Raw genomic sequence first — 22564 nt, forward strand, 5'->3', positions numbered from 1 at the left:
TGTATCTTTCACTTTTCTTTTTAGTAGTCGTCCTTTTGTTTAAATTAATGTCGAAAAGAATTTTAGTTTTCTTATTGTTTAATTTTTAATAATGCAGAACTTTTCTTGACTCTGGCTTGCTTGACATATACGTAAGACACATTTTTGGTTTTGAACGCGTACTATATTGACCTTATTTAAAAGATCCCATTTGGTTTTTTTTGTTTTTTTTTGTTTTTTGTTTGTGTTTGTTTTGGCTTTCTACTACTGTCTCATTTCACTGTTTACCTCACCAAGCATTTCACTTTATTTTCCTTCATCATTGGAATTTATTGATACAAATATTTATTTATATAAAACTAAGGAAGCACTGAAGTGCCATGCAAAAATAAAATTACAACTCGTGTGCACAAGATATAATTACTCGTTCACACAAGTGGTAATTGCGTCGTAAACCCTCACGCAGTATATATTAGACGATGTCCGTAGTCTTTCGGAACACCGGATGTTATTCGGAATACATCTGTTTTTTTTTCTATGTCCACCTTTCATATAACATGATGCGCAATAGCTTAATAATTGACCTGTTGAATAAGCATTAGCATCTTAAAGTTGCTATAGAGATATGTTACTAAATTAAATGAGCGTTTGAATACTGAGTCTTCCTTGCACGCAAGTACAGGCAGCTAATATTTACGATACACATAGGCGTAGTTATTTGAATTAGAGTCAAACGTTGAAACCATTGAGATAAGATTTCATGTAAACAATGCGATTTATGTTCGAAAACGAGATTTGTCAAAGCTAAAATCTATAAAAGTAGTATTACTTAGTCTAGCACTTCATTTAAGATTCTGAGTCTAGGGAAGATGTACAAAGCAGGCTATTTAAAAAAAAATATACTGAAATTAAAAGGAAGTCTTTCTTCCACTTTCTTACGAGGATATTTTCAAAAAAATATAGTTTTATGAAAATAACGTTAAAATTTATTATGAAAGTAAATTGATTTTCCGTTTTTATTTTCATTAAAATTGCAAAATGAAATACACTTATTTTCTTTGTTGAAATATTGCAACATTATTTTTTTTTTTTTATTATTAAAACAAGGAGGTCATTTAACCTCCTTGATTAAAATAACAAATCAGATTGTTATAGGTACATCTGGATCCTTTTCGTTATTAAATTAAAATGTGATAAGTAGATTTTAAATATGAAGAAAAAAAACTAAAACTGAAATCTAATTCTTAAATATATTTTAAAAAAAAAGTACATTTGTCGACTTTATATGCAGATGTAAGAAATAATACTTCAAGCAATGACATCACGAATTAAATGTGCCGCTTTAATTACGCTCGATAACCTGAAAATTAATCATGCATGCAATTTTAGCAGACCTTACAGGGTCAGCGATAAGATGTCAAATGTCTATTTATAGACACCGAGTGATGACAGATGTTATAAGAAGGAGAAAAAACCAAATTAATTTCTATTATATAGTTATCTGGGTCCGAGAACAGATGATCTAACTATGATGTTCCAGTAGTAATTATTAAGGCTCTTCAAAATGTTCGTCAAAATAAAAATTAATAGTTATTTTTTCTTGAAGACGGTCAGATGGTGAATGTTCGGTTTTAATATATTAGTATGAAAATATAAAAGAGTGTAAGGAGATTTTGAGCCATCGCACTGATCAGTATGCCCCCAAATGACCATTATAAAACTATCACGCAAGAGAGAAAAGGGTAAGGTCAATATAAAGAAAACTTACAAGGCAACTTCAGTTCAATTTCAATATTTAAATTATTCTAATGAATTTGTCAAATGTCAGCGAATATCTTTTTCAATGGTAGGAATACCAAGGAGACTACTCTCCATCAAGTGTTATACATAGGGTAGTCAGGTTAGCAATTGTAGGTTATAATACAGCTTTCATAACAAAGGCTTGGATCACATTGGAAAAGATCCTTATAAGGGCCCAAAACACTTTTGTAAAACAATTTAAACAGGAAAAAACAAAACTGATTCAACTTCAAATCAGAAAAGGATGAAGAAGATACAGTGCAATTCAAATTATATATATTTACAATTAAACTTGCAGGCCTTTTTCATAACCCACAATTTAAAATATAAGAAAAACTCAAAACTAGAGGCTCTAAAGAGCCTGTGTCGCTCACCTTGGTCTATGTGCATATTAAACAAAGGACACAAATGGATTCATGACAAAATTGTATTTTGGTGATGGTGATGTGTTTGAAGTTCTTACTTTACTGAATGTTCTTGCTTCTTACAATTATATCTATAATGAACCTTGCCCATTAGTAACAGAGAAAAATATTTGGTAAAAATTTACATAAATTTACCGAATTAATGAAAATTGTTAAAAATTGACTGTAAAGGGCAATAACTCCTTAAGGGGTCAATTGACCATTTAGGTCATGTTGACTTATTTGTAGATCTTACTTTGCTGAACATTATTGCTGTTTACAGTTTATCTCTATCTATAATAGTATTCAAGATAATAACCAAAAACGGCAAAATTTCTTTAAAAATTACCAATTGGAGGGCAGCAAGCCAACAACCGATTGTCCAATTCATCTGAAAATTTCAGGGCAGATAGATTTTGACCTGATAAACATTTTTATCCCATGTCAAATTTCCTCAAAATGCTTTGGTTTTTGAGTTATAAGCCAAAAACTGCATTTTACCCCTATGTTCTATTTTTAGCCGTGGCGGCCATCTTGATTGGTTGACCGGGTCACGCCACACATTTTTTAAACTAGATACCCTAAAGATGATTGTGGCCAAGTTTGGATTAATTTGGCTCAGTAGTTTCAGAGGAGAAGATTTTTGTAAAAGATTACTTAGATTTATGAAAAATAGTTAAAAATTGACTATAAAGGGCAATAACTCCTAAAGGGGTCAACTGACCATTTCGGTCATGTTGACTTATTTGTAAATCTAACTTTGCTGAACATTATTACTGTTTACAGTTTATCTCTATCTATAATAATATTCAAGATAATAACCAAAAACAGCAAAATTTCCTCAAAATTACCAATTCAGGGGCAGCAACCCAACAACAGGTTAACCGATTCATCTGAAAATTTCAGGGCAGATAGATCTTGACCTGATAAACATTTTTACCCCATGTCAGATTTCCTCTAAATGCTTTGGTTTTTGAGTTATAAGCCAAAAACTGCATTTTACCCCTATGTTCTATTTTTAGCCGTGGCGGCCATCTTGGTTGGATGACCGGGTCACGCCACACATTTTTTAAACTAGATACCCCAATGATGATTGTGGCCAAGTTTGGTTTGATTTGGCCCAGTAGTTTCAGAGGAGAAGATTTTTGTAAAAGCTAACGCCGGACGACGGACGACGGACGACGGACGACGGACGCCGGACGCCAAGTGATGAGAAAAGCTCACTTGGCCCTTTGGGCCAGGTGAGCTAATAAAAAGGGACATTCGGAAAATATTTTCAAAGCGAGTTAAAGGTTTTTAAAAGTTTTTGTTTTTAACAAAAGAAATTTGTCATTTAAAACTTTAAAGAGCACAAAGCACACAACTTAAAATTGCCAATGCTTACTATCCTAAGCATAACAAAAACCCGGCTTGCAGAGCAGGTGTAAGGATCTTAATAATGATCAATATCAAGCCATTGTTCAAATAACCATGAACATACATGTATATCAAATTTTAATAAATACAGCTATTTTACACGTTCACGTATTGCATTTCTTAAAACACAAATTATCATTAATTGATTAAATTTCTTCACATTTGCATTTTAATTTAATCCTAAAAAAACCTAACTCTGATCTTAAAAAAACCCAGCCTCTTATATAGAATGAAATATCCAGTAGGTGACTTAGGATGTTGTCTTTCGGGAGAGAGGAGAAAAAAATATCCTTTGGACGCGGGCAATGATTCCTTTTACATAATATTTCATCCCACATTGAGCTGCAGTTACATTAAGTAAACAATCAATGTCAGTTTCTAATTCTGATACCGGCGCGCGAAAAAGAATTCTTTAGAATTATTTAACTTTTATCTAATATTCAATGCCAAACAAGCATTTGGGTTGACGATTGCGTTTCTTTTTTTTTTCTTTTTTTTTTTTTATAGAAAGCAACTTGTCATATTTTTGCATGGCACTCCAGGGCTTTCGTTTATATTAATTGCTAGGGAGAGATCCGTTTGGGCAAAAAATGTGTCCTTTCAGTGCGCCACAACTTTTTTCTCTAATGATACGTTTGCGCCACCTTTTTTAAAAATACATGGTATCATTTGCGCCAAAAATAATATATACATTTGCGCCAATTTACAGAAAAACATTCCTTAAGCAAAGAAAACATTTTTCTATTACAGTCTCCTGATTTGGAAGGCAAAACGCAAAATAAAAGTGGAATATAAAATAAATGTACATGGATTCCTGAATCCATGTATTGTATACAATTGCTGGAAATAATTCGGACAACACTTAAATGTTCCATCAGCAAAAACATCTTCTGCCCCGCAAACAAAGAAATTTGAAGTTATAGCTTCACAACCGAGAATAACATTGCCGCTTTCAATATCATTTACTAAAACAAACTCTTCTTCTTTATTTGTGATCACTCCTACCTCACTTAAAATTTCTTGAAATTCTACTGAACTTTTTGGTTGGGCAGAGGGTACAGTTATCTTCTCTCTCTGCACATACTTCTTATGCACTTCAAGTCATTTTTCTGTAAATGTTCGTCTTCGTATTGAAATAGCTCCGAACATATGATCTTAGCTGGTCTTTCGGATATATCTTCTGTAGTTTTTCTTGTGCATGCTGTTCGTAGTATTTGAGGCCATAATAAATAATAGGTTTGTATGACCAAACGCTACTTACCAAGAAAAAAGCTGCCTACTCAAATTCTTTTATTGTCCTGATTTGAAGAAGTTTTTTTTAATCGAATAGGCATGAGGACTAATAAACTTCAATTTCCTTTTTTGAAAAAAAGAAAAAGAAAATGCCTTCCTACCTACCCACTGTCTCAACCTTTGGGTAGGGTTTGGGCAAACCAAAATATTCTTAAGTGTGGCCTGACGCTCTAATTATAACTTGTGTGGGTCTGTCTCGTGTATATGTGCAAGATATCCACTCAGACAAAAATGATACTAAATATATATCAATCTCTAATATGTACGACCAATATGTGTTCAGGTAGATTGGCGCAAATGAGTTCCGAAAACTGGCGCAATTGATACATTTGAAGAAAAAAAAAATTGGCGCAAATGATACCCCTGAAAAACAGAAATTGGCGCAAAAGGAGTGCTGCCATTATTGGTAGACGACAAATCTTGTTTGATTAATATTCACCTTACGAACAAAAGAAGTTGCAGTATAAACATCAGTTAGACAGCGACAAAAGTCATTGTTTCATAACATGATAAATATTTTAAAATAAACAGTATTATATGACCGATGTCCCTTCATCATGTTCATTCTTATTTTCCGCTTGTAAGATCGAATAACAGCAGAGATGCACCCAATGGTCATACTGTGTATTGTTTAATCGTTAAGATAATTATATAATAGCAAAAATACGATGAAAAGGGACGGAATCAGTTAAACCACTTATAAATAAATTTCAAAAAACAGATTGTTTTTACAACAAATGAACTGAAATAAATAAAAAAAAAAATGGACCAGAGAGATGGAGAGGGGTGCATCACTTTGGTACAAATAATTTAATACCGATTTCAGATAAGATATTAATTTACAATTTTACTCTATGACATAGTAATATTATGTACATACATACGATATGTATAATAAGCGTGTAAGTACGTTTTCTGTAGTCAGACCATAGACATCTGTTTAAAATACATAATACAATTTCCTTGTTAACAATGATTTGATTTGATACTTGGCGTGACGTTTTTTTTTAATTCTAGATGAAAAACAAGGGAAAACAACACATAGAAAACCAATATATATAAGACTTTCATGCAAAACTCCCAAAAGTACACGTGACATACACATCAACATAATCATTTGTTCCAGATATTGTAACAGATTCAGAAACATCATAATTATTTTTAAAAAATCTATAAATTTATTAAGGATATCTTTAATAATTCGAGGAGAATTGACTATAATATTTATAAATCTAATTACATGAATATTCATCTTGAGAAATCTTGAACAAAATTATGAGAAAAGTTCTGCGTCAGAAATAAATAGTGCGCAGTCTGACTGTGCATTATACGTAACTGTGGTGTGACCTAAAAAGATTGCCACCAACAAGGAAGGTCATTGGCATGCAAAATCATTGCGTGTATTCTGCTGAACAAATGATGGGAATGTTCTGCTGAACAAATGTCGAAGAGCATGGAGATGAGGAAAACAAAAGCATTGTTCATCAGCTTTTCTGCTGAAACCAATGCATGCAAAGTAAGAAATCATGTCTTTACTTGCCTCTTTCGTTTCTAGCTATTATGCTGACTCTTGATCATTGAGTATAAATTTATATATACATTAACTACTTTATCAGTGTTGTCAAGACTGAGATTTTTATTCGTACGGAAGAAAGGGGAAAACTTAGTTATGAAAGTGAAATACAAAAAAAGAAAAAGAAAATAAACTTGAAAAAGGGGTGGGGGAAAAGCACAAATATCCAATCCCTTGTCCCAGGCTTCTGCGCAAGTGCTAAAATTGAAATATTTTACGGAAAGCAGAAGGATTGTATTGATATACCTGTATGATTAATATACATGTATGTTTTAAGGATGGGTATCAAGGTCATTGATCGTGTGATTGCATGTATACCTGTTTAACTTTAAAAGGTGTGTAGTGTAGTTACATCAGTCATGAATAGTGTATACATACTACGTAATGACTAAAATTAGATTTGGAAATTAAATTTCTAAAAATAGCTGGAACTTTCTTAGAACGTTCCTTCTATGCCGCTGATGATTTCGACGAGAGTGCACGTACATTTTATATGTATATAGGTAACTAAACCACATAATATATAAAAATTTCTATATAAACTCAATTTTTTAAAATATATTTCAGTATTTTGTTATTCGATACAATAATCTAATTTCCGGAAGACTAATTGCTTATATTTTTGTTTATTTTTAGTTGTATTACTAATCTTTACATATAATATGTACATGTGTTTAGTAAAACCTTTACATGTGGATCCGTGAACAGTTGAACAGTTACACTGTGTGTAAAGATTAACATGAAAATAATTCGTAAAAGTTATAGTCCAGAGCGCTTTACAGCCATTTAAAAAATGAGGGGGTCCAACTATATATGTCCCCATACAAATCAGTGGCGGATCCAGAGTTTTTCCTAAGGGGGGCCCACTCCAGTCATGCTTCATTGATTCCCTATATAATCAACCAAATTTTTCCAACGTAAGGGGGGAGGGCCCTGGATCCACCTATGCAAATGCATTGATTGGCAAAAAAATGGGTGTTCCAACCCCAAGAACCCCCCCACCTGGATCCACCAATGAAGTCCACAGCCAGCTGATAGTATGGCGAAATTGAGAAGCATCTGGGGCAGGCTTTATTCTAAAATTTAATATAATTATGACGTCTGGAAAGGCTATTTTATTTTCTTTTGCCTTGAATTTCAATTATTTGGCCTACGCAGGTCCGACCTGAAAAGTCTATTCCAATTTGTAAATCATCTTCCACAGTTTTGAAACCAGATCCTTGAAAATTCACCGGAAAGTGGCACCCATGTTGTGTACCTGACTTCCATGTTGAGTTGTGTACCTGCCTTGAGTACACGCTTTTATAGATTTTTTTGAGGATTAATTTTCTTTTTCATTTTTTTTTGAACTTTGAACTTTGTCAATTTTCAGAATAATTATGAAAGAGGGTTAAAGTTGTTACTCCCAAAACAGTTTTCAACACAGATTCCTGAAACTTCACAGGAAAATAACGCATATGTTGGAGTTGTGTGCCTCTGTTGTTAAAGACATTAAAGCATTCTTCGAGGATTTTTATGCCCCACCTACAATAGTAGAGGGGCATTATGTTTTCTGGTCTGTGCGTCCTTCTTTGTTCATCCGTCGGTCCGTCCGTCTGTCGTCTGTCCGTCTGTTCGTCCGTCTGTCCCGTTTTAGGTTAAAGTTTTTGGTCAAGGTAGTTTTTGATGAAGTTGAAGTCCAATCAACTTGAAACTTAGTACACATGTTCCTTATGATATGATCTTTCTAATTTTAAAGCCAAATTAAACTTTTGAGTCCAAATTCACGGTCCACTGAACATAGAAAATGAAAGTGCATGTTTAAGGTTAAAGTTTTTGGTCAAGGTAGTTTTTGATGAAGTTGAAGTACAATCAACTTGACACTTAGTACACATGTTCCCTATGATATTATCTTTCTAATTTTAATGCCTTATTATATTTTTTATCCAATTTCATGGTCCATTGAACATGGAAAATGATAGTGCAAGTGGGGCATTCGTGTACTTTGGACACATTCTTGTTTTTATTTATATATACATGTAAATACAAAATTCAGTACACTAAATTACACACATACTATTTATACAAGGACATCACAAAAACAATGATGTCACGTGGTATTTTGCTTCCGTTTAAAAAATGGAATCCTTTGTTTCATTTGTGGTCATGTGCATCATATCTCATTTCCAGTGAAAGAGGGGGGGGGGGGAGGTAGTAACATTCCCAAACCAGAAGGCCATAACCTATGGGCATCCATTTGGATAAAAGAAGAAATAAAGAGACCTTAACTTTCTAAAATATAATAATCATTCGAAGAGAAGAAATTGTGACTAGATTTAGATTAAGTTTTTCTTATGATTACCTGAAATAAGACAACCATCCACCCGAGACAAAATGATGAACTTTAAAGGGTATACTAGTATGCATTGGTTCATGTAAGGCAAATGAGAAAATCTATACTTTATAGTTAAATAGCTAAAAGCCTGATATTCGTACTAAATTAATGAACAAAAAACAAAAAGCAACCAACGACAAAAGCACAAAACACGAAAACAATTAAAAAAAATAAAACAAAAGATTTATATACAACTATACATTTGTAGTTCTATATGGCATAATGCAATAGTTTACGAATGTGCAATAGTTTCTTGATAATTTAAATACAACGAAAAATAGAACTGTGTATTATTTTTTTCAGTCTTTTCGAGTAAAACAGTATGAACGTAGGAAAGTTGATAGTTATATTTTCAATAGGATTATTAACACAATGTTCTGGTAAGTTTGATACTACTTTGATAATTTCAAAACAAACACTAACTGCTTGAAGTATTACATTTTCAAATCTGTCTGATACTGAAAAACAAGTAGTCCTGCTAAATCATTCAAATATTGTAAAAAAACCCAGGTTCTTTAGAGCTGAGGACAGGGGACTCTTAGTTAATTTTGCTTGTATAAATTATTAGTCATGTTAGTTTCATGGTGTGTTACAATGTAGTGACCTTATACGATATGGGATCAGTAAATGGTTGCTAACCCCATATCATGCATATGGTAACTAACCATGTATTTTTAAGGGCACCCTATTCCTATACCAAATTAATTTTAGTTTTAAACATGTTAAATTTAGTAGCAAAAATAAAACAAAAAACTGGCAGAGAAGCTGGTACGCCCCAAACATTATAAGTGCATTTTGTTTTTAATTGTACGTGTATGTTTAAATTAGTTATTTTATGTTAATTGTTATTATTTTGTTTTAAGTATCAGTTTACTTGTATGATAACAAAGAATTATTATAAAGTCAGACATTCCGTATTTTCCAGTTATCCTAGCAGATTGTGAGAACCAGATCTGCAAACTTGGATATGAGTTTTGTGAAACCGGAAAACAAGTGTGTCGACAATGTTCCGATTTTAAAGATTTCTGCTGGGTAGATAACAAGCATATTTCCAACTGCTCGTCATACTGTAATAAAGGTATTTCAATTTTTATGTGTGAACATTTTTTTTGGTTAATTTATTCATTCTTTTAATATGCATGTACATGTACCAAGTCTGGAATATGACTTGTTTTCTATTTTGTACTGTTGATTTTGTCTTTTGTTATGGTCACTTACACATTTCCAATCTCTTGTTTGTTGTAATATGTACAGTATATGAATATAAATTATTTTACAGAAACATTGAGTCCCACCAGCTGTAAAGAAAGTTCATTCATATGGCTGTATCCAACATTGATAGGATTGGCTGTATTTTCTGCAGTGGCTATAGTATGTTCTTGTCTTATATACCAGAACCTGAAATTGCGTCGAAAGATGAAAATGGATGATTCAAGGTCCTCTACTGAGATAGACGCTTCATCTGAAGAAGAAACAGACTTGCTGAAGAAAAGTCATGAAGGTATATATCACTATAATAACAATTTGTTATGTATTTGTCAGATGGAGACTAATTTTGTACTTGATAATAGACATTTGTTGGATTTTTTTTATACCTGCATAACCATCATGACCATCAGCAAAAGCAGTTCTTTTAATCGCTTGATTGCATTCGTTCGACTGTACATCTAAAAGATCTTGGGTAGAAAGTATTTGTCAAAGAATTTGTTGGGCAGAGTGTTAATCATGATGTCGAGTTGTCATCTCACCTCACCTATCCTCATAATATCGATCAGCAATTAAAATCCTGGATGTTAAAAGTTGTAGCGTATAAACATTTTTACATCTGTGCAACCACTTCCTGTCTGCCAATAGTTTGAACTTTATTTTAAGTCAAGGACATTTTTTTTTAAAGTTTAGAATAATTTGTTTCACAGAGAAAAAAAGTACACAAATTGGACTCTGAAACCATCTCATTTGTTGTAAAGTTATTTTCTCAACTAACTTTTATTCTTAGTATCTAGAATTCGAATTAAGCCATGTCGAATATTTTTTTTCTGTGGTTATTTCAATTTGGATGGGATAAATGCCTTAATCATATTAACCAAACCTTGAATTATTGAGTGAAAAGTCATCACCATACTAGAAGGGTTAATTTTGTGTTTTGTGTATAATCAGTTGTTTTTATGCGACCGCAAAATATATATATTGGTATCACGTTGGCGTCGTCATCTGCGTAGTCATAGTAGTTATCGTTGTCTTCCGAAGACTTTTAGTTTTCGCACTTTAACTTAAATAGTAAAAGTGAAAAGAAATCTATGAAATTTTAACTCAAGGTTCATGACCACAAAAGGAAGGTTGGGATTGATTTTGAGAGTTTTGGTCCAACAGATTAGGAATTAGGGTAAAAAAAAAAAAAAGGGCCCAAATAAGCATTATTCTTGTTTTTTTCACAATAACTTTAGTTTAAGGGAATAGAAATCAATGAAATTAAAACACAAGGTTAATGACTACAAAAGGAAGGTGGGGATTGATTTCAGGAGTTGAGGTCCGAACAGTTTAGGAATTAAGGGCCAAAAAGGGGCCCAAATAAGCATTTTTCTTGGTTTTGCACCATAACTTAAGTATATATAGTGAATAGAAATCTATAAAAATTTATGACCATAAAAGGAAGGTTGGGATTGATTTTGGGAGTTTTGGTCCAAACAGTTTAAGAATAAGGGGCCCACAGGGTCAAAATTAAACTTTGTTTGATTTCATCAAAAATTGAATAATTGGGGTTCTTTGATATGCTGATTCTTACTGTGTATGCAGATTCTTAATTTTTGGTCCCATTTTCAAATTGGTCTACATAAAGGTCCAAAGGGTCCAAAATTAAACTTAGTTTGATTTTAATAAAAATTGAATCCTTGGGGTTCTTTGATATGCTGAATCTAAAAATGTACTTACGAATAGTTTTTATACGACCGCAAATTTTGAAAAAATTTTCGTCGTATATTGCTATCACGTTGGCGTCGTCGTCGTCGTCGTCGTCGTCGTCGTCGTCCGAATACTTTTAGTTTTCTTACTCTAACTTTAGTAAAAGTGAATATAAATCTATAAAATTTTTTCACAAGGTTTATGACCACAAAAGGAAGGTTGGTATTGATTTTGGGAGTTTTGGTCCCAACATTTTAGGAATTAGGGGCCAAAAAGGGCCCAAATAAGCATTTTCTTGGTTTTCGCACTATAACTTTAGTTTAAGTTAATAGAAATCTATGAAATTTTGACACAAGGTTTATGACCACAAAAGAAAGGTTGGGATTGATTTTGGAAGTTTTGGTTTCAACAGTGTAGGAATTAGGGGCCACAAAAGGGCCCAAATAAGCATTATTCTTGGTTTTCGCACAATAACTTTAGTTTAAGTAAATAGAAAATAATGAAATTTAAACACAATGTTTATGACCACAAAAGGAAGGTTGGTATTGATTTTGGGAGTTTAGGTCACAACAGTTTAGGAATTAGGGGCCAAAAAGGGACCCAAATAAGCATTTTTCTTGGTTTTCGCACCATAACTTTAGTATAAGTAAATAGAAATCTATGAAATTTAAACACAAGGTTTATGACCATAAAAGGAAGGTTGGTAATGATTTTGGGAGTTTTGGTCCCAACAGTTTAGGAATAAGGGGCCCCAAATGGTCCAAAATTAAACTTTGTTTGATTTCATCAAAATTGAATAATTGGGGTTCTTTGATATGCCGAAGCTAACTGTGTATGTAGATTTTTAACTTTTGATCCCGTTTTCAAATTGGTCTACATTAAGGTCCAAAGGGTCCAAAATTAAACTCAGTTTGATTTTGACAAAAATGAATCTTCTGGGTTCTTTAATATGTTGAATCCAAAAATGTACTTAGATTCTTGATTATTGGCCCAGTTTTTAAGTTGGTCCAAATCGGGGTCCAAAATTAAACTTTGTTTGATTTCATCAAAAATTGAATAAATGGGGTTTTTTGATATGCCAAATCTAACTGTGTATGTAGATTCCTCATTTTTGGTCTTGTTTTCAAATTGGTCTACATTAAAGTCCAAAGGGTCCAAAATTAAACTTAGTTTGATTTTAACAAAAATTGAAATCTTGGGGTTCTTTGATATGCTGAATCCAAACATGAACTTAGATTTTTGATTATGGGCCCAGTTTTCAAGTTGGTCCAAATCAGGATCTAAAATTATTATATTAAGTTTTGTGCAATAGCAAGTCTTTTCAATTGCACAGTATTGCGCAATGGCAAGAAATATCTTATTGCAAAATATTGTGAAATAGCAATTTTGTTTTTAATTAGAGTTATCTTTCTTTGTCCAGAATAGTAAGCAAGAAATATCTAATTGTAAGATTTTTTTTTATTTGGAGTTATCTTTCTTTGTCCAGAATCAACTTAAATCTTTGTTATATATACAATATACAATGTATATTCACTTTTTACTACCAACTGATAAATTAAAATAATCTTTACCATTCAGTGATAACAAGCAGTTTTTTGACATCTTAATATTTTATGATGTATTTAAATGAGTAGTTATTGTTGCAAACTCCATTAGAAATTTTAATTGAGATTAGTTTTGGAATAAGGGAAAGGGGGATGTGATTAAAAAAATTGGGTTCAATTTTCTCATTTGAAATTTCATAAATAAAAAGAAAATTTCTTCAAACATTTTTTTGAGAGGATTAATATTCAACAGCATAGTGAATTGCTCTAAGAGAAAACAAAAATTTTAAGTTCATTAGAACACATTCATTCTGTGTCAGAAACCTATGCTGTGTCAACTATTTAATCACAATCCAAATTTAGAGCTGAATCCAGCTTGAATGTTGTGTCCATACTTGCCCCAACTGTTCAGGGTTCAACCTCTGCGGTCGTATAAAGCTACGCCCTGCGGAGCATCTGGTTTAAGCAGTTAAGATGCCTTATGCGAGCACCCTAGATTTGTTTTCTACCCAATAAATGCTGAAATATGTGCCATTGTTATTATCTAGCTGGATGTTATGTTATTTATAACTAAATGGACAGTTTTTTCATACTTTTAATTTTTGATTACAAAAAACAAAAATGAATAATATGAAAAGAAAAACCTTAAATGATCGTCGATTCATCCAAAAGTTTGAAGTTGCACATAGGAAGTAGGGAGCATTAGGAATCTTTATGTAGTTTATTATGCCCAGAGATTTTGGCTTAGCTGTCTAAGAACAAATGTATGAAATGTTTAATTGCGGAAAATATCTAAAGACAAGTAGTTTAGATTTCCCAAGTGGCAAAAGTCGTAGGAACATTGTTTGTTGTCAATTAGTAGTCAACTACGTCAGTAGTCTTAAAATTAGTTCCACTGTTCATGCTGTTTGCGACAATTTTAAATTATAAGATGAAATTTTTGTATCTTTTCAATTTGGAGGGAGGGGTTCAAATAAGCAGTTGTCCGAGATCTGGGACTTCCCACTTTTGTAGTCGGACTTCCGATTTGGTTACTAGCTAAGCTTGATATGCCCGACTGGAGAGGAAATAAAAATAATAACTTTGCAAACCTTTTTACCAAAGTCTCCTAATAAACGATATCAAAACTTGTTTTTAGCATTATTATTCATGACAGCGATGATCATTTTGTTCAACCGATGTCTTTATACAGAAAATCGCCGACAAATAATTTTTAAATTCAAGTTAAATCGTATCTGACAAAAACAACATTGAAAACAAAATGGCTGACATGAGAAGAAAATTAAAATATTGGATCTGATTCCGGAAGCCGATATGGTAATTTCGGGTTTTGGTGATCATTTTTTTTTTAGAAATCAGACAGATGACAAAATACATCTTTGCATGGTAAATAAATATAAACACTAGAATTGAAAACCAAAAGATATGTAAAAGAATGAAAAAACAAAATATTTTGTACTGAAACTCAAAGTTATTTTTTGACAAATTTTAATGTCAAAATCCAATACAATGTGAGTCTTTGTGACAGCTGGGAACAGTATATCTAACAATATATATGGTCCTGGTGATAGTATAAATTTTCTTTATCAGTAATAAATGTTGGTAAAGCAAGTTAGATGCTTTTAAAGTGTAAACATATTACTGCAATTTCAATGGGATTTTTTTTCTCAATTTTGATGGGTCAGTTAAAATAGCGGCAAGTTTCTTATTTTACACATACAGTGCACCTAGTAACGTTGCTATTGAAAACCTTGATAAAATATGAATTATTTGCCTTAATGATTAATTCCTTAAATGAACATCAATGTACAGTTATATATGAATGTTTAATGTTTGTTCTTTTAAATCTTTAAAAAAAGAAATTGAAGCACTTTGCCACAATTTTCATAATTATGTTTGCCTTGGTTTTTGGTTAACTGCAGTGCTTACAGTGCTTTGATTGATTATTGACCCAGTTTTCATGTTGGTCCCAATCGGGGTCCAAAATTAAACTTTGATTGATTTCATCAAAAATTGAATAATTGTTTTTTTTTATATGCCAAATCTAACTGTGTATGAAGATTCTTAATTTTTGGTCCCGTTTTCAAATTGGTCTACATTAAAGTCCAAAGGGTCCAAAATTAAACTAAGTTTGATTTTAACAAAAATTGAATTCTTGGGCTTCTTTGATATGCTGAATCTAAACATGTACTTAAATTTTTATACGACCGCAAAAATTCAAAATTTTTTGGTCCTATATATTGGTTTCACGTCTGTGTAATCATCGTCTGTGGCGTCCGAATACTTTTAGTTTGGCACTCTAACTTTAGTTTAAGTCAATAGAAATCTATGAAAACTGCTTTTTAATAAATTATGTTTATTGGAAATTTGCCAAAAACTTTATTATTAATAAATTCCATTGAAAATTTGCCAAAAACTTTAGGTTAATTAACTTCATTGGAAATTTGCCAATATAAAATGTTGCAATGGAGTTATCTTTCTTTGTCCAGAATAGTAGTTAGATTAACTTGAATCATGACTATGACATTTTATGTTTTATGATGTATTTAAATGAGTAGTTATTGTTGAAAACTCCATAAGAAATTTAAATTGGTATCATTTTTGGAATAAGGGAGGGAGGTCAAAAAAATCGTTGGGGTTCAATTTTTCTTATTTCAGATTTCAGAAATGAGAAAGAAAATTTCTTCAAATATCAAACGATTAATATTCAACAGCATACTGAATTGCTCAAAATAAAAAAAAAAACATTTTAAGTTCATTAGACCACATTCATTCTGTGTCAGAAACCTATGCTGTGTCAACTGTTCAATTACAATCCAAATTTAGAGCTGAATCCAGCTTCAATGTTGTGTCATGCATACTTGCCCGAACCGTTCAGGGTTCAACCTCTGCTGTCATATAAAGCTGCGCCCTGTGGAGCATCTGGTTGTGTTTTGAGTTAATATTAAAAATATGTAGTTGAATTGCCAATGAAACAATTGTCCAAAAGAGACCAAAATGACACAGAAATTAACAAATATAGGTCAACGTACAGCCTTCAACAATGAGCAAAGCCCATACCACATAGTCAGCTATAAAAGGCCCCGTTATGAAAATGTTTAATAATTCAAACAAGAAAACTAACAGCTTAAATATAAAAAGAATGAACAAAAAGCAAATATGTAACACGTAAACAAACGACAACCACTGAATTACAGGCTCCTGACTTGGGACAAGCACATACTTAAAAAATGGGCAGGGTTAAACATGTTAGCGGGATCCCAACCCTCCCCCTAACCAGGGACAGTGGTATAACAGTACAACATAAGAAAGAACTATAAAAATCAGTTGAAAAAGGCTTAACTCATCAGATGGACAATAATATCTGTGGACGTTGCCAGGTACTTGTACATCCCGACAACAAAAAGACACTAGGAACAGATCTGCGAGTACTCGCTGTTATCTGGCAGCTCGTTCAAAGCCACTAACAACTACGTTGTAGTAACAAAAATCATGCATCTAAGACTAAACTATCAATCCGTTCACATCCAACATCCAATGGATTTTATGTAAAGATGTCATAAACAGTCATAGAAAAACATGACCTTGTGCAATTCCAAGTTAAGGTATCAACATATTGTAGATCCATGAATGTATATATGTATATAACATACTAGTACAATTTAGTTTGCTTTTAATTAACTGGTAACAAAATCAATATTCATACCAATAAAAACAATATTCAATGATCTTATTACAGTGCTGAATTGGTAACCTTTTAGAATAATTTTATTTAAAGGAACGATAAGTTTACGAGGATCATTACTAAATTTCCAGGCAAGGTTAACAACATTTCCATAAAAAAATGAGGATGTGCTATCCTGTTTGAAATAAGTTTTCTACAGGTACAACCAAACTTCAAAACCAAATCTTTATATCTATAGAAAAATTTAGTAAAGGTTTTAAAAGTGATTTATGGTAACAATATCCCTGGTTTAAATATTACCAAACGTGACAACAAACACGGGCATAGCGAACGAGCTGTGAAATATAAAACACCGTAAGATGGTGTTAAAGGAACATCACCATCTAAAATCTAAATCCAGGAAAGGACAGTTATTACTGTATAAATAAGTAAGTTCCTTGGGGTAAATTTCAGCATTATATTGAGAACATTCCTTTCCAATTGATTGTACTGTTTTTATTTAGTATCTGTTTTGCTATGCCACTGTCACATGTTTGGAGAGAGTTTGGCACCATTAAAATTTGTTCAGTTCCACCTCATTATGTGCCTGCTCCAAGTCAGAAGCCTAATCTATGTTGTGTTTTATATTGTTTGGTAAGTAAATATGGTCTTAAGTTTTCTCGTCTGATTGGTTTTGCAACATGTACATTTGTTGTTTTGAGTTTTGATTATTAAAATGCGGTATTGGTTTTATGTATTATTGATGACCGTTAGACCTTAACTTGCAAATTGAAACCTCATTTCATTTCTGGTTGACAGTTGTCTCCTTGGCTTTTTTTTTTTATTAAATGTAATATATAATACATATTGTACAAGTGCATAATTATGTCATTGCAAAGTCCATAGCGATTTCATTAGTAATAATTATATAAACTTTTATTTACAGACTTGACGGTTGTTCGTCTACAGGAGATTCATGTGGACAATGATATCGGGCTTCATTCACGAGCAGATTTGTATGGCTTTGTACCTCCAATTTTAACGGCAACAGCTGGTTGTCAAGAAACTGGAGACATGGCAATCAGTGGCAGATAGAAAATATCTATTTATAGATGAACGGTTTGAATTGTAAAAACATAGGGTATACATCCTATATTCACATGTATTTGTAAATATTTAGTTTTTCTGTGTAAATGTATATATATGGAGCGTTAGTTCTTAATTGTAGCAAGGAATGTTTTGTTTGTGTTGGAAAATTGTATAATCTGATATATGTACTGTATTCATGCTTCGCTTATAAGTAAGGCTTCGAATTTAGATACAAAGCAAGGACATAGGATCTGTATATATTTAATCAGATATTTATTTCTTTGAAAGCTTGTGCTTTCATAGGACTTTTTAACATGTTTGCAAAATACCATTTATATTGTGATTGAATCGTAGTAATTCTAATTTATAGGGTTTTGAAAGGAAGGTAATTACAATTTTTTATGTAGTACATATTAAAAAAAAAAACATCCATTGAACACTCTAGTCATAAACTTCAAATATAGGGTGCACATATATCTTTTAAATCTGTTTTGAAAAGTAGATCCTTAGAGGTTAAGATCACATATCAAAATTCACCCAATGTATCGAACAATAAGGTAGCAAATGTTGCTTAGTATTTAAAACACCCATTAAATTGCTATTGTACTTTGTGTGCATACTTGATGTCTTTTGTACTCACCATTTACTTCAAAGGTATGCAATAGACATTTGCATATTCATAATTTTGAGGTACAAACCACAAAAGTGCTTTCCATTTGGTATCTTTTACATTTGAAACAATCTATGTGTATGCTTGTATGACATGTATGAATAACATGAATAAGACAGGTTATTGTGAAATATAACATTAAATTGCTAATTACTTTGTTAGATAAGTCATTTATGTTTTCTACAAATCTTGGGATTTTTCCTTTGTAAAAATGACCTCACAAAATTCAATGCAGTACATTCATATACATGATTATAGATATGTATAAATGTATTGCTGTCATCTAAACGTAACAATCTAAATGTTCGTAGCTCATGGCTTTAGCACACAGGAAATGTGATTTAATTTTCTGCGTGTGGGTGGGAGGAGTATTTTGAAAATGGTTATCCCAGCATGGTAAGAGCTGAAAAATATAACTTCTCACATTATAGGATGAAAATTAATGTTTTGAAACCATTAATATCGCCTTGTACATTGATGTAGATACAGTCTAGATATCCCCCACTTCCCTCCCCCTACTCCCAATTCCCCCTAAATCCAAGACGAAAATTGTTCAAAAAACCTCTTGAGTGTATCTTCATTTTACTCACTCTTACCCCCCTTCCTGCCCCTGACTCTGGCTTCCCGTCCCCTTATAAACATGTCCCTTTACCCCATTCCATCCCTTGCTGATATTTTAGCAAAATTCCCCATGGTTTTCAATACATATCAAACAGGAAAACGATTTTACGTTTCCGAGTTGTGGGGTTTTAGTCATCAAAATATGGAGGATTTTCCAGGTTTTCGGAAAATAACTCAAAATTGCATTTAGCAGTTATCATGAAACATTGGTAAATTGTGTATATATATTGACGTAGGCTCCCTTTTGATTTTTATAAATTTTAGATTTAATTTTATCTAAGTTATGGGATTTTATTCATTTAAAAAGGGGGGCTATTCCTACTTTCGGACAATAACTTAAATATGCTTCCAGCAGTTTTTATGAAACTTTTGTGAATTGGTAATACAATGTATCTATTTTCTTAATCCCCCTTTTGAGTTTCTGATATGACATTGATAAGAAATTGAACTTAATTCTTTGACAAAGAGATGGGCGTTTCATTCAATCATGGCACAGCTGTGTATTAAGGCATGACATATGAATACATTGAATTGTTATGTTTTGAAAGGCATCAGATTGAAAGGTATTGCCACAGTTTATAAAACTGTGCGAACATGCCTTTTGGTATATTATTTTTGTACATATATAATGGGTCTGAGAGTGTGTTATCATACTTTAAATTAAATCTAATATAACTGATTCATAATGTTAACTTTTGTTCATGTAAAAATTTGTATATTATGAAATACATGTATATTTACACAACTCATATTTGAGGTTTTAGTGTTTAGAACTTAAAGTTAAATTATTGATTGTACATGTAATATTATAACTGTTTTACATGACGGTATTAACCAATAAGAAAATGAAGAACGCTCTTTGAAAATTCACATTTTAATCATTAAAAGGACTGCAAGAATCGCGAATATGAATTTGAAAAGACAGAGATTGTACTTGGTTTGTCCTTAAACTAATGAAATATTAAAATCACTGAATGACAAATTGTAATGCTCATGATCACTCTTGGTACTCAGTTGAAAAATATCAACTGTAACGTACAAGTGACATCATTTAAAAATTTATTTAATTATAAATGGCAGATAGAATTAAATATTGAAAAGACAAAATCCATGATATTGAATAAAAAATGCACTTAACTGGAATCATTAAGTTTTTAAACACTAACACTGATAATGTAGCAGATTCTTCATTTTTAGGCTTATTTCTCTATAAAGAATGGCAACCTGTCTCATAAAACTAAAGAACTAGTAAAAAAAATCCAAAAGAGCTTTATTTTGGTTGTAAGCTTATACAAATTCTCTAAACATTTTACCTCTTTGATTCCCTCATTAAACCAATAATGACATACAACTCTGAATTAATATATTTATAATAATAATAATTATATGTTTAGACACATACATATCTCTTTATAGAGCTTTAAAGTCTGGGACATTTTAAATTTTACAGCAAAAAATCAAATTAACAAATTACAGCAAGAATTTTGTAAATTTTTACTGGGAAAGAATGCATCTAATTGTAATCTTGCAACTAGAGCAGAATTGGGGAGACTTCATATAATTTCATTTAAAACACAAACTTTTTTATATATTTAAAGGGATTTAAATGATGTAAGTTAAATCCTCTTTTGAAACAAGCTTACTAACTTAGCAAAATTTTACCCACAGAAGGAGTAAACTTAACTTCTGGTTCATATATATTAAAAATATTGATAAAAAAAGTAAACTTTATTTATATTAGAACCTGAAACAAAATCTATTTGTTGAAGACTATTTAAGATCATCAAATTTTACTAACATGACTTACATAAAATTAATAACAGAACTAAGAATTAGTGACCATAAGTTAAATATAAAAATAGGAAGACATTCTAATATTCCTAGAGAGCAGAGATTATGACTTAAATGTAACATGTTAGAAGATAAAAAACCTTTTTTTTATTAGATTGTGAGTTAAATATGGAACTCAGAAACAACTTTTTTGACAGTTTGAAACTTAACTTCTCTTGTAAAGATTTGTCTGATAAAAAATGTGATTTATATATAATTATACTCAATCCATCAACTACATCACAAGTAAATAAATTGGAGCCCTACATCCAAAAGTCATTAGAACTGAGGACAGGGGACACATAATATTTACTGTAATTAAATGATTGTGTACAAATATATTATGTGAGTTTTGGGTATGTTATCTTCTTATTTTGTATTTGTCACAAACTTAATGTTGATAAAGTTCATATGGCAATTTATATTTAAATTGAAAATTAATATAAATATTACTTAAAAATACTGTGATTTTGCAAAGAATAAACAAAACTAAAGGGATACATTTTAGAGCGATTTTTGATAGACACTTTAATTGGTTGATGATTGAAAAATTAAGTGCTTTATAAGATATTAATATGACATTCCGTTATTACATACATTCCAAAGATATATTATATACATTATATATGTTTGTGTGGCTATAGCATGTACTCATTGCTTTGTAATAAAAAAACATTCATTAATATAAACTTTAAAGAAACATTGAAGAAGTAATAATCTTACTTCACACAGTTTCTTTTTCCAGAAATCCTTTCCCACTCTGCCCTGTCAATTGTGCAAGGTGTAATGACAAAATTGAAAAGCCATGTCATTTGTAATAATTATTGTAATAGTTTTAGAATCATTATAGATAAATATTTTTTTTTATATTTCTTCCATATGATACTTAACTCTTGCAAGGAAAAATATTTTTTTTGCTGATTGTTGATAGATATGCTTTCACAAGAAAAAGATTGGTTTGCAAAATTCTTATCCATTAAATTTTGATGGCACCTTTTATTTAGAATTTCCTCTAATAAATGTCAACGATTTATATTCTGTCCGAATAAACAAATTTTGATTAATACCACTGCAAAAAAACCTTGTAAATTTAGAAAACCTTGTTAAGTTTGTTTTTCTATCCAACACTGACACGTTGAGTTAAGCTTTAAAAGTGACATGGATTTGTTGATATATTCCTTGTTTTTGAAATACAGAAAAAAATTAAAGATGATTGAAGTTTCCATAATGTATCCAATGTTTCTAATTATACATAATTTGAATGATTTTCTTAAAGTGTATATTATTCTATATTCAATAAAATACTAATTATCATTTGAGGTTTAGCATTTCTCGGAATATTAGAATAAATTCGACATTACAGTACCTGCATCAAAGTACCAAACAAGGATCAACAAGTTAACATTATG

At 31.4% G+C, this 22564-nt stretch overlaps 1 protein-coding gene across 2 annotated transcripts; it reads left to right on the plus strand.

Annotated features, from left to right (window-relative positions):
* The first annotated feature begins 6248 nt into the window (after positions 1–6248).
* LOC134727023 (uncharacterized) lies at positions 6249–19528 on the plus strand. Of its 2 annotated transcripts, none has more exons than XM_063591408.1 (5): positions 6249–6408; positions 9143–9219; positions 9765–9917; positions 10119–10340; positions 17892–19528. In XM_063591408.1, the coding sequence occupies exons 2-5, from the start codon at positions 9162–9164 to the stop codon at positions 18038–18040; spliced, it is 582 nt and encodes a 193-aa protein (XP_063447478.1). In that variant the 5' UTR covers positions 6249–6408; positions 9143–9161; the 3' UTR covers positions 18041–19528. The 2 variants fall into 2 exon arrangements, with proteins under 2 accessions (XP_063447478.1, XP_063447477.1); XM_063591407.1 differs by lacking the exon at positions 6249–6408 and adding an exon at positions 6826–6968.
* Positions 19529–22564: the final 3036 nt, after the last annotated feature.

The sequence above is a fragment of the Mytilus trossulus genome, chromosome 7, assembly GCF_036588685.1.
Source record: "Mytilus trossulus isolate FHL-02 chromosome 7, PNRI_Mtr1.1.1.hap1, whole genome shotgun sequence".
Classification (NCBI taxonomy): Eukaryota; Metazoa; Mollusca; class Bivalvia; order Mytilida; family Mytilidae; genus Mytilus; species Mytilus trossulus.